Below are 14,430 nucleotides of genomic sequence, written 5' to 3'. Positions count from 1 at the left end.
TTTTTTTGGGTTTTTTTTTGAGACAGAGTCTCGCTCTGTCGCCCAGGCTGGAGTGCAGTGGCCGGATCTCAGCTCACTGCCAGCTCCACCTCCCGGGTTTACGCCATTCTCCTGCCTCAGCCTCCCAAGTAGCTGGGACTACAGGCGCCCGCCACCTCGCCCGGCTAGTTTTTTGTATTTTTTTTAGTAGAGACGGGGTCTCACCGGGTTAGCCAGGATGGTCTCGATCTCCTGACCTTGTGATCCACCCTTCTCGGCCTCCCAAAGTGCTGGGATTACAGGCTTGAGCCACTGCGCCCGGCCCCAGTGTATTATTTATTTATTCATTCAGCAAATATTTGCTAAGTGCCTACCATATACATAGTACTGTGGACACAACAGTCAACATTTCTGCCCTCCTAGAGCTTACATCCTGAAGAAAAAATGGGAACCGCAAACGGAAGGCACAGAAAAGCTCCACTTTTAATAGATACATATGTGCTCATGTCTATGTCTGTGTGCACATATCTGATGTCATTTGCCTAGAAAATTAACCAGAATTTGTTTAAGTCGTTGACTCCGGATGGTAGGAATAAGAACACAGTTTTCCCTTATCTAAATTTTGTAACTATTCTCATATATGGATACATTATTTACATAATATTTTTAAAAGCTTTTAAAAAAGAATTCTCATAGAGGACTTGACTGAGTTAGAAAATCTGCCCATTCTCTTTTACCCGAGATTGGGAAATCTGCCTCCCTTACCTCATCATCAGGAGGCTCCTCAGAGGCCAACTTGAGCACTGTCTTGCACTGATCCACAAAGGTGCTTGCAATCAACTCAGCATGCCGCAAAAACACAGGGATGTCATCCGTGGTGAGTGGCTCATCACTCGTTATCTTGGCTATCATAAGGTCTAACAGTGTAACTCTGTAAAACATAAAGGATTTCTGCATGAATCTATAAGACTTAAATTATACAATGCTAAAAACACCTAGGAAAGCAACTTTAAGGGAATGTTATTATTTTAAAGTCCTTACCTTGCTTATCATGTCTAGCTAGGAAAAACATGAATAAAGTTAATCTTCATCAATCACCTATTTTTTAAATTCTTAGTTTCTCTGACGTGTCTTGGCCACAGAAACTAGAATTGCTTAATGCACCTTTTATGTCCATTACTTTCAACGTGAAAATAATTCAACATTTTAGAAATGCTCAGTTTTTTGTATGAATACATCTACGATACAAGGAACAGCAAAGTGAAATGGGCTAACATTTATTCACTATTTTCTACAGAGCTAAGCATTTTACACATTTAGTCCTCACAAAAACTCCATGAGGCAGGTACTGTCATTAGTTTCACATTAAAGGTGGGTAAATAAGGGTTGGTGAGGTTAATTCACTTGTCCAGTGTCACAAAACCACTGAGAGTCTAAGCTAGGATTCAATCTGTGCCCTGAGCCAGGTGCTTTAACCACTCATTTGATAGTCTTTATTATGAAACTTTACTATTTGTTTTAGTTTACAGAAACACAAATCTGAAGACCAAGACTGTGCCATTTTTACATCAATATATAAATTACCAAATAAATATTTCTTTTCAACCACCTCTTTCCTTCTCCTAGGAAAAATGAATCACACATAGGTCAATCTGTCTAGCATAAATCAATTAGGACATTGGTTCAAAATTATATTTTGATTTGGGATTATATGTATAATTCTCATTTCTATAGAAGAAAGGGTATGAATATCTAAGCTGCTTATTAGCAAATAAGGGTAAATACATTCAAATTAGGCATGGAACACTTCTTACCAAGAGAAAAATTTAAATTATTTACTGCTTCAAGTAAGAAATAAAACTATACCAAACGCTTCCTGTACTGTGGCCAAATGATGGGAAATATCATCAGTCTGGAAAAATCACCTACAGACCTTAGCAATTTTCAAAACTCCTAAAACCTCAGATTTCTTGTGGCAATAATTAATCCAAAATAAAACAAATACACAGTTCACTCAGTTGAGCACAGGATTAGAGAATTTCTGTTTTCCCTTATTTATATATAATCTTTAAAAATAAATTGAGGCTAAAAGTTCTAAAGCTTGAAATAAAAACTCAACAGTCATCAGAATAGAACCTCTTGAAAGTACAGAAATGCACAGCACCTATGAAACACAATGGGGAACACAAAATACCCAGGTAGCAATCAACTGGATGGAGCAGCACCTCACATCTCAGTGAAAACATTGAATATAAATCATATAAACGCTCCACGTACAAGATACACTGGGCAGAATGGATTTAAAAAAATCACAAACCAAATATCTGCTGTCTTCAAGAGACTCACCTGAAACATAAGGAGTCTTACAGAATCAAACTAAAGGTGGTAGAAAAAGATATTTCATGCAAATGGAAACCAAAAGCGAGCAGAATAGCTCTTCTTATGTAATATAAAATAGACTTTAAAGCAACAATAGTAAAAAAACACAAAGGATGATGATAAAGGTATCGATACAACAAAAGATATTACAATTCTAAATATATATGCACCTAACTCTGAAGCTCCCAGATTCACAAAACAATTACTAGACCTAAGAAAAGATAGACCACATGACAGGCCACAAAGCAAGTCTCAATAAATTTTTTCAAAATCAAAATATATTGGCCGGGTGTGGTGGCTCACACCTGAAATCCCAGCACTTTAGGAGGCCAAGAAGGGCAGACCACGTGAGATCAGGCATTCAAGACCAGCCTGGCCAACATGGTGAAACCCCATCTCAACTAAAAATACAAAAACAACTAGCCTGCCGTGGTGGCAGGGGCCTGTACTTCAGCTACTCGGGAGGCTGAGGCAGGAGAATTGCTTGAATCCAGGAGGCAGAGGTTGCAGTAAGCTAAGATCGTGCCACTGCACCCCAGCCTGGGCAACAGAGCGAGACTCAGTCTCAAATAAATAAATAGATAGATCGATCGATCGATAGAACTATATCAAGTATCTTCTCAGACCACAATAGAATAAAACTAGAAATCAATTCCAAAAGGAACCCTCAAAACTATACAGATACATGGAAATTAAACAAGCTGCTCCTACATGATTTGGGGGTTAACAGTGAAATCAAGACGGACATTTAAAAGTTCTTCAAAATAAATGATAGCAGAGATACAAGTTATCAAAACTTCTGGGATACAGCAAAAGCAGTGCTAAAAGGAAAGTTTACAGTGCTAAACGCCTACATCAGAAAGTCTGAAAGATCAAAAACTGACAATCTAACATCATACCTCAAAGAACTAGAGAAACAAGAGCCAACTAGGCCAGGTGTGGTGGCTTACACGGTAGAGGCAGGAGGACTGCTTAGTACAAAAGTTTGAGACAAGCCTGGGCAACATGGTGAAATACTGCCTCTACAAAATATTAAAAAATTAGTCAGGCATGGTGGTGCGTGACTGTAGTCCCAGCTACTTGGGAGGCTGAGATGGGAGGATCCCTTCAGCCCAGGAAGGTCAAGGCTGCAGTGATCGTGTCACTGCACACAAGCCTGGGTGGCAGAGCACAACCCTGTCTCAAGAAGAACAAGCCAAACCCAAAGCTAGCAAAAGAAAAGAAGTAACAAAGATCAGAGCAGAACTGAATGAAATTGAAACAAAAGATCAACATACAAAATATAAAAGTTGGTTCTTTGAAAAGATAAATAAAATCGATAGATCATTAGCTAGATTAACCAAGAAGAGAGAAAATTCAAATTAGCTCAATTAGAAACAGAAATGGAGACATTATGGCTGGCACCACAGAAATACAAAAGACCATTTAAGACACTATGAACACCTCTGTGCAAACAAACAAGAAAATTTAGAGGAAATGAACAAACCTCTGGAAATATACAACCCTCCTAGCTTGAATCAGAAAGAAATAGGAGGTCTGAACAGACCAGTAACAACCAGTGAGACTGAATCGATAATAACAAAAATTGTCAAAACACAAAAAGACTAGGGCCAGATGGATACATGGCCAAATTCCGCCAGACATTCAAAGAATTGGCACCAATCATACTGAAGCTATTCCAAAAGGTTAAGAAAGAGAGAACCCTACCTAACTCTTACCTGACTCATTCTATTACGCCAGTGTCACTCTGATACCAAAAGCAGGCAAGGACATAACAAAAAAAGAAAACTACAGACCAATATCCCTGATGAACATCAGATGCAAAAATCCTCAACAAAATACTAAAAAACTGAATCCATCAGCACAGCAAAAAGATAATTCACCATGATCAAGTGGGTTTCATCTTAGGATGTAGGGATGGTTCAACATACCCAAGTAAATGTGATTCATCACATAAACAAAATTACAAACAAAAACCATATGATCATCTCAATAGACACAGAAAAAACATTCAACAAAATCCAGCATCCCTTTATGATAAAAATTTAGGCACAGAAAGAACATACCTCAAAATAATAAAAGCCACACATGACAAACCCATAGCCAACCTCATACTTAATGGGGAAAAGATGAAAGCACTGCCCCTAAGAGGTGGAACAAGACAAGGATGTCCACTTTCACCACTTCTATTCAGTAGAGTACTGGAAGTTCTAGCCAGAATAATCAGGAAAGAGAAATAAACAAAGGGCACCCAAACTGGGAAAGAGGAAGGCAAACTATCTCTGTTTGCCGATGATACGATCATATACCTAGAAAACCCTAAAGACTTTACCAAAAGACTCCTAGATTTGATCAACGAATTCAGTGAAGTCTCAGGTAAAAAAATCAATGTACACAAATCAGTAGCACTGCTACACATCAACAACCACTAAGCTGAGAAATCAAGAACACAGTCCCTTTTAAAATGGCTGTAAAAAAAAAAAAGAAAAAAAAAATCAAATGCCTGGAAATGTACTTAACCAAGAAGGTGAAAGATCTCTACAAGGAAAATTATAAAACATAGCTGAAAGAAATCACAGATGACACAAACAAATGGAAATACATCCCATGCTCATGGATTAGAAGAACCAATACTATTAAAATGACCATATGCCCAAAGCAATATATAGATTCAATGCAATTCCTATGAAAACACCAACATCATTTTTCATACCATTAGAAAAAATAGTCCTAAAATTCATATGGAACCCAAAAAGAGCCCGAATAGCCAAAGCAATCTTAAGCAAAAAGAACAATTCTAAGGCATCACGTCACCCCAACTTCAAGTTATATTACAAGGCTATAGTAACCGAAACAGGATTGTACTGATACAAAGCTAGATACACAGACCAACAGAACAGAATAAAGAAACCAGAAATAAGGCCAAATACTTACCATCAACTGACCTTCCATAAAAGCATACAAAAACAGAAACTGGGGAAAGAACCTCCTATTCAATAAATGGTTCTGGGAAAACTAAATAGCCACAGGCAGAAAAATGAAACTAGATCTCTCACCATATACAAAAATCAACTTGAGATGGATCGAAGGTTTAAATCTAAGACCAGAAACCATAAAAATTCCAGGAGAAAACCTAGGAAAAACTTTATGACGTTGCCAAAGGCAAAGCATGTATTACTAAGATCCCAAAAGCAAATGGAACAAAAACTAAATAAATGAGACCTAGTCTCATTTATTGCTTCTGCACAGCAGAAGAAATAATCATCAGAGTAAACAGACAACCAACAGAATGGGAGAAAACATTTGCAACTATGCATCTGACAAAGAACTAACATCCACAGTCTACAAGGAACTCAAGCAAGTAAGAAAAAAACAAACAATTCCATCAAAAAGTGAGCAAATGACATGAATGGACATTTCTCAAGAGAAGATCTACAAATGGCCAACAAACATGAGAAAATGCTCAACATCACTCATCATCAGGGAAATGCAAATCAAACCACAGTGAGATGCCACCTGACCCTGCCAGAGTGGCCATTACTAAAAAGTCAAAAAAATAACAGATGTTGCCATGGATGTAGTGAAAAAGGAACACACATACAATGCTGGGGGGAATGTAAAATAGTACAACCTTTATGGAAAATAGTATGGGGACTTGTCAAAAAACCACAAGTAGAACTACCATTCAGTCCAGCAATCCCACTGCTGGGTATCTACCCAAAGGAAAAGACATCTGCATGCATATGTTGATCGCAGAACAATTCACAACTGCAAAGATATAGAACCAACCTAAGCACCCATCAACTGATGAATGAACAAAGAAAGTGTGATCTATATATACAATGGAATACTACTCAGCCATAAAAAGAAGGAAATAATGTCTTATGCAGCAATGTGGATGGAGCTGGAAGCCCTTTTTTTTTTTTTTTTTTTTTCCAGAGACAGGGTCTCACTCTATCACCCAGGCTGGAGTGCAGTAGCGTGATCTCAGCTCGCTGCAACCTCCACCTCCCAGGTTCAAGCGATTCTCATGCCTCAGCCTCCCTGAGTAGCTGGGATTACAGGCATGCGCCACCATGCCCGGCTAATTTTTGTATCTCCAGTAGAGACGGGTTTTCTCCATGTTGGCCAGGCTAGTCTCAAACTCTTGGTCTCAAGTGATCTGACTTCCTCCGCTTCCCAAAGTGCTGGGATTACAGGTATGTGCCTCCACGCCCAGTTGGAGGCCATTATTCTAAGTGAAGAACTCAGAAATGGAAAAATCAAATACCGTATGTTCTCACTTATAAGTGGGAGCTAAGCTATGGGTACGCAAAGACGTACAGAGTAATATAATGGACAATGGAGACCCAGAAGGCGGGAAGTTAGGAGGAGGGTAAGGAATAAAAACTACATATCAGGTATAATATACACTACTCAGGTGACAGATGCACTAAAATCGCCGACTTCACCACTATACAACTCATCCATGTAACCAAAAACCATATGTACCCCCAAAAGCTACTGAAATGTTGTCTATATAAAATAGATAGCCTATCTATCTATCTATATATCTCTCTCTCTATCAAGTAGATCTATCTACATATACACACACACACACACGCGTGCGCCGCGCACACACACACACACACAAGATTTTCAAGGAATGCTAAGAAAGAGGCCACCTATTCCGTGTGGCCCAAATGCCTGCTCTAAATATATTCCTTTTAAATCGGATTACATAATGTAGCAGTTATTGCTAAGTATAAGAAGTCGGGATCCCTGGCTTCAGGGAATTTGGCACCTAGTTCACTATTATTTGAATAGGTAATGAAATAGAAGAAAATAATTGTATCAGATTTGTGAGTGTTAAGGTATCCACAGATAGTGATGTGGAGAAATTAGAAAGAAAACAGATGGGTTACAACTGAAGAAAAGAATCAAACAATAGTACAGATCCTGAATTAGGGGCAGATCCCAAACGGGCAGTCCTGAGTGAGGATAGGAAGGGTGGGCCCCCAGGTGGTGGAAATCAAAGTTGTTCAGCAGCAACAGGAGACTCCGGTGTCCAAGTGGATGAAGTGCAGGGAGATCTGCAAGTGCTAAAGGGAAGTAGAAGCACACGCTGCCTTCCTTACACAATGACACACAGGCAGCCTCCTCTGGCTCAACTTCTCCCTGGCCCAGCAGATGCCACCTATATAATGCAGCTTTATTATATCGTTAAAAGATGAGACAGCTAACAATGTGGGTACTGAGTGATTTCAAAGGAAAGAAGGGGGCAAAATCAGAAAGGAATCTTTAAAATATAAAAGTACTAACTAGGCCGGGCGCGGTGGCTCAAGCCTGTAATCCCAGCACTTTGGGAGGCCGAGACGGGTGGATCACGAGGTCAGGAGATCGAGACTATCCTGGCTAACACAGTGAAACCCCGTCTCTACTAAAAAATACAAAAAACTAGCCAGGCGTGGTGGCGGGCGCCTGTAGTCCCAGCTACTCGGGAGGCTGAGGCAGGAGAATGGCGTGAACCCGGGAGGCGGAGCTTGCAGTGAGCTGAAGTGAGCTGAGATCCGGCCACTGCACTCCAGCCCGGGCGGCAGAGCGAGACTCCATCTCAAAAAAAAAAAAAAAGAAAAGAAAAGAAAATATAAAAGAATACAAGTGGTCTAACAAATGCTAGTTACTCATTGACTTATTCACTGTGGTGTGAAAGATGCAAAAGTAGGAAAGACCCAGCTAGAGGGGTTAGAGGCTAGCTGTCTAGAATTATTACACATTGGTGTGAAAGTCTAGCTCCCTTAACCCAGAAATCATCACTCAGGCTGCTTTGACGTCACCAGACACACCCCTCCAAGCAGAGTCATGCTGCCATAATTTTGTCTCTCAATCACTGGCTGTTGTTAGCATTCTATTTCTAATTCTCTCCTGATTAAATACAGTACTTACATAGTCTGCCTTAAAATTATGATTCCTGTTTTCTGTTTGTTTGTTTTTCATGTGACAAAGTCTCGCTCTGTTGCCCAGGCTGGAGTGCAGTGGAGCAATCTCAGCACACTGCAACCTCCACCTCCCGGGTTAAAGTGATTCTCCTGGCTCAGCCTCCGAGTAGCTGGAACCATAGGCCTCAGAACTCCAATTTGGAAAATGTCAAGAATAATACCTATTTCACAGCATTTGTGAGGATTAAGCGACAAGGGCTACATGGTGCCTTCTATACATAACAGTGATGCTACCTGGAGAAAACGGCAAGGTCATCAGCATAGAAGTAGTAGTTGTTATACTTGTAGTTGCGGTAATAGTAGTAATAGCATGGAAGCAGAAACAGTAATAGCTCACGTTATAGATTAAGGTATTTGCCCTGGGTTACAGAGGTACTGAGGTGGTATTTGAACTCTTTCTGATACCAAAGTCAATTATCCTGCAACATGTTTACGGGGGTGATCATTACATGCCAGGCACTGAGAGTTTTATACATATTTCAATCAGTTGTCACAACAATTTCATGGAGTAGCTACTATTACTATCCTCATTAACCTATCCAAAGTAGTAAGTGGCAGCACTAGCATCTGTCCTTAACCACTATGCTGTACATACACATTATAAACCTGAAAACTACACAAGCTGTTTACCATGACCAGCTAGTCCAATTTGTTAATAATCACTCCAATTCAACTGGAAAGGAGACCAGACAAGTACGTAAATGTAGGCTCTCATTTTTGCTGAAACATGTCACGTGAATTGATAAGAGTCTATATCCAAAATGTCCCCACCAAGTAATCTGCACAAATAGACTACAGCCTCTGGGTGAAGAAGTCAACTAATTTTGACAACAATGAAAAGAACTAGTACAAGAAAAAAGCTTAAGAATTTACACAGCACTTTCACTCTTGTACATAAGGACGCATGGTTATTACTCTCACGGTGAGGACAGGGACTGTGTCTCTGTCATGTTCACATGCACTCCCTTGCCCTCTCACGTCCCACTATGGGATAACACAGCAAGAAAGCCCTCACCAAATGCTAGGGCCATGTTCTTGGACTTCCCAGCCTCAGACTGTTAGAAATACATTTCTTTTCTTTATAAATTAGCCACTCTCCAGTACTTTGTTATGGCAGCAGAAAACAAATTAAGACAGTGGATGCACCATTTACATTCCCACCAGTGGGAAATAAACAGTGCACAAGGGTTCTAATTTCTCCATATCCTTGCCCAAACTTCTTCTTTTCAGTTTGTTGATAGTAGCCATCCTAATATCTATCAAGTGGTATCTCATTGTAGTTTATTGTTAATCAGTACAGAGTTTCTGACATACAAAATGAAAAAGTTCTAGAGGTTGGCTGCACAACAATATGAACATACTTAACACCATTGCACCGTACATTAAAAAATGGTTACAATGGTAGTCTGGCATGGTGACCCACACCTGTACTCCCAGCTACTGGGGAGGCTGAGGTGGGAGGACTGTTTGAGTCCAGGAGTTTGAGGCTGTAGTGCACCATGATCACACTTGTGAGCAGCCACTGCACTCTAGCCTGGGCAACACACAGCAAGACCCTGTCTTATACCTTTTCCAAAAAAAAAAAAAAAAGAAAGAAAGAAATGGTTACAATAGTAAACTTTATATTATGTATGATTTACTACAATTTTTTGACAAAGGCTATTGTCAAAATCTAGTCAAAGATTCCATAGGGTAAACTAGGGCTGTGACAAAAAAGAGAGTAAGTACATAAGACTTTGGGATGGTACAACTGATAAGGTTTACTGACCAGTATGAACTGAAAAGGTAAAGTGGAGAAGGTGAGTTTAACCTTGAGGTTTCCAACTTACTAGACAATATTACATTAATCAGCATACTAGCTGAACACTTTACTGAGTAAGAATATTCATTCATTCACTCATGCTTTCACTGAAACACTTTTTTTCTTTTTGAACACCCGCTATGTGCCAACCACTGACTGGAAATGTGGAAAGAAGAATAAGGAGGGATGAATCCTCGCCCTCAGGGCGCCAACAATCTAATGGAAATGTTCTACAGTAACAAGCAGGTATGTGACATGACATGATAAATGAATGATGCGATGAAATGACAGCTCATCTCCTCCAGAAGAAAAATAAAGCAAGGGCAAGGGGAGGTGGCAACTGAGCAGAACCTTGAATGAAGTAAGGATGCACCTGATACAACTTTATCAATAAAAATAGAACATTTTTAGTCTACCATCTCCATGTAGTTATGTAAGGAATCATTTAAAAATAGATAATTTAGATAGACTATGGAAAATACCAGCTTGAATATTAAAAATACAATTAAACTGTGCATTCTTCTTGTATTTAGGTGCTCCTTACTGCAAAAAAACTTGCCAATTTTTAGCACTGTATATTGTATTATTTCTTTCAGGTCAAAAAACTACAAATACTTCTCTATCTGTAATGGGGGTATACATACAGGGAAAGGAGCACTGGAATTGGACTTATAAACCTGGTATTTCTTTTTTTTTTTTGAGACAGAGTCTTGCTCTGTCACCCAAACTGGAGTGCACTGGCCAGATCTCAGCTCACTGCAAGCTCCGCCTCCCGGATTCACGCCATTCTCCTGCCTCAGCCTCCCGAGTAGCTGGGACTACAGGTGCCCGCCACCTCGCCCGGCTAGTTTTTTGTATTTTTTAGTAGAGACGGGGTTTCACCGTGTTAGCCGGGATGGTCTCGATCTCCTGACCTTGTGATCCGCCCGCCTCGGCCTCCCAAAGTGCTGGGATTACAGGCTTGAGCCACCGCGCCCGGCCTAAACCTGGTATTTCATATGACTTTAAAAGCATAAGCTTTTCCTTTTTGTTAAAGATATTAAAGAAGAAAAATGACCTAATTAATAAAAGACTACAAAAAATATACAAAGCTTAACTACTGAAACCTAAATAAGTAAAAAGTCCAAAACCACTAAAACTCGTGACTACAATCAAAAGATTAACAACTTTAAGAAATTTTTATCATTAGATCTGTAGTTTCTGAATTTACTTTGTTATTTTCCTAAGGCAACATTTCTACTAAGGTTAGGAAAAATAGATGCTATTGAAATGAAAAGTGTACTGCAAATTATTTATTCAATACCCTTAATTTACAAGTCAAGAAACTGAATCCCTTGTACCTTACCATAGAGGTTTAGGGGAAAAAAAAATACACACACACACACACACACACACACACACACGAAACTGAATCCCAACAAGGTCACATGAAGAACTATAATCATAGCAAGGCACAGGGCCAGTGTCTTAGAACTCCTAGGTCACTGCTTTTCCTACTACATTAGCTATAACATTGTGGACAGGTGTCAATTTTATTTTAGTCCGAATTATCCATCAGAAACCTATAAACCTAGCAGAGGGTATCACAAATAATAACACCCATGACCTAAACAAATGAGTACACCTCAAATATTCAACTGTAATACACAGCTACATAAATTACTATTCTAAAATCCAGGCACATGCATAAGATTTTGTTCTTAACGTTTTTCTTAATATGCATTTACTGAATAATGGCACCAACCTGGATCCTGCTACCCTCCATAAATCACTGCCTATTGTGGCTAAGCTGTAATGTTAACCAACCAATTTAAAACCATTACCAACACAGAAACATGCATTTAGAGATTCTATGCCAACTCAGAAACCACACAGCTTTTCAGTCACGTGCACAGAATACTCTATATGGAATGCTAAATACTGAAAATCATGCTGGCTGGGGGGTTACCTTTCTTGATTGTTCAGTTTGGGAAACATGGCTTGTACCAATTCCGGGCTTTTCAGAAAGAGGTCTGTAATAATCAAGAACCTAGGGAAAAAAGAGGAGGAAAGTTTGGTTACTTGAAACAAAGTAAAAGAGACATGACATGCCCTTATCTACTTTATAAGCACAGCTTACACACAAAAGCATTTCTTTTCAGTGAATTTTTGATTTGCTGTAATCTTAAATGTTTTAAAAGGTTCACATACTATTACTCTATTAGCAGCTAAAAGGAAAAAAAAATCCTAAAAAAATTTTTCTCCAATTTTACTTCTGAAAGCTTTATTGAAATAATTTAAATTGATTTAACAGGAAGACATGGGCTACTATAGCTTTTATCTAAGTTGAGAACGAAAAATTCTTCATTTAGTAACAAGATCAGGTATAAACAAAAAACATACTGAATTGTTTTAGTCAGAAGCTAACTGCTACAATGAACCAGAGAAAGACTTGTCACACTTCCATTACTGGCTTGATTATTCACTCTTTAAGAATTCTCAGGTTACCAAGAAAACATCCTCATTGTCAAGCAATGCACTCATCTAAACTTAGAGATCAACTTAGGGAAACCCCAAGGCAAAGATTATAGGCATAGTTCTTCAAAGCACCCCTGTGACAACTGAAAACATTCAACAGTATTATTAATTAATTCTGAATTATATTTACCAGAAGGCATCTGGGGAAAAGACTTAAGAACTAGGGAATATACTGTTTATAACCAGGTTATAGTAATAAAAATTGACTGTAAGCATTAAATATACTGACACATAGTTTAATCACTTAACAAACACAATACAATAAAACTATATTCAATGTGATAACCAAACGAAGCATATTAACTACTACAATACATTGTCATTTCACATAAAAGCAAAATTCAAATACATACTCTATTTCCTCTATAGCATTTAAAACAGCTGATCAACACTCTGATGTAAAATATTCCTAACAATAATGGCTAATATTTGGAATTCTCAAACAGTATTCCTATCACTCTGGGCAGGTCAATAGAAATCCATGCATTCCAAGCTGGATACACAGACTAAACTGAGATCTTAACGCTCATTAATAATTCAGGTACTTAGCATTCAAAGTATTTCCCCACAGGAATATCAAAACACAATATTCCAAGTCACAAGCTATAGTTCCAAATATATTCTCCAAACAATAAAGACTCATATTTAGACAGATAATTTACAGAAGAACATGTTAAGTGCTGACAGACACACATTAAGGATTATATAATAGAAACAAATGTATCTAACCAACAGGCTAGGGGCAAGAGGCGGTGATGGACGGGGGCAAGAAGATCAAAGAGGCTAGAGGAGGTATTTTGGCAATCCCTAGAAGAAGGAAAAGAAGACAGCATTTAAATTAGCGGCGGAAGAAAGGACTTAGAAAAACAGCAAGAAGGAAAGAACAGCAGTGTGTTGGGGAACTATAAGTAATAAAATACTATTACAGCTTCAAAAGGAAATCAGGACCCAAAAGTGTGGGTCTTCAGTGTCTCAGGTGAAGAAAGTTGCCTCAACTAAGGTTGGAGTTGATTGAAGACTGATACGATAACTACACATTCTTTCATAATGTTGGTAATTACTGCTCTTTTTCTTTATTCTTGATCAATTTTGTTGCTTAAAGATCAACTTTTGCCTTTGTGAATTTTTCCTACTGTTTTTGTCTTATGTTTCATCGATTTCTGCCTTCATCTTTTATTTCCTTCTTTCTGACTTATTCAGGACTTACTATGCTCTTCTTTTTCTATCCTCTAAAAGTAAAACTGTGGGTCACTGATTTCAAACCTTTCTTTGTTAACAGAAACATTCAAGGCCAGTGGCTCACACCTTGTAATCCTAGTACTTGGGAGAATGAGATGGGTGGATTACTTGAGGCCAAGAGTTTGAGACCAGCCTAGCCAACATAGCGTAGTGAAACCCCATCTCTACCAAAAACACACAAAAAATAGTTGGACGTGGTAGTGCATGCCTGTAATCCCAGCTACTCAGGAGGCTGAGGTATGAGAATCTCTTGAACGCAGGAGGCAGAGGTTGCAGTGAGCCAAGATCATGCCACTGCACTCCATGCACTCCAGCATGGGCGACAGAGCAAGACTCTGTCTCAAAAAAAGGAAGCGTTCAAAGCACTAAAGTCTCCTCGAAGCGCTGCTTTCATTTTTGTTGGTGTCTTTTTAAGACACGGGGTCTCGCTCTGTCACCCTAGCTGGAGTGCAGTTGTGCGATCATAGCTCACTGCACCCTCAAACTTCTACGTTCAAATAATTCTCCCACCTCAGTCTCCCAAGTAGATAGGACCAC

At 39.0% G+C, this 14,430-nt stretch overlaps 1 protein-coding gene across 1 annotated transcript in view; it reads right to left on the bottom strand.

Annotated features, from left to right (window-relative positions):
• Positions 1 to 14,430, bottom strand: part of ATXN10 (ataxin 10) — a 187,307-nt gene that overhangs the window by 126,425 nt on the left and 46,452 nt on the right. Inside the window, exons 6-7 of the mRNA XM_010366867.2 lie at positions 12,086 to 12,166; positions 745 to 910 (exon numbers count right to left, since the gene is read on the bottom strand). Of these exons, the coding sequence (XP_010365169.2) occupies positions 745 to 910; positions 12,086 to 12,166 (247 nt within the window). The remainder of the gene's footprint in view (positions 1 to 744; positions 911 to 12,085; positions 12,167 to 14,430) is intronic.

Source organism: Rhinopithecus roxellana, chromosome 13 (assembly GCF_007565055.1).
Source record: "Rhinopithecus roxellana isolate Shanxi Qingling chromosome 13, ASM756505v1, whole genome shotgun sequence".
Lineage (NCBI taxonomy): Eukaryota > Metazoa > Chordata > Mammalia > Primates > Cercopithecidae > Rhinopithecus > Rhinopithecus roxellana.
Note: the sequence above shows the minus strand (reverse complement) of the source record. Positions and strands in the feature narration are given on the sequence as shown.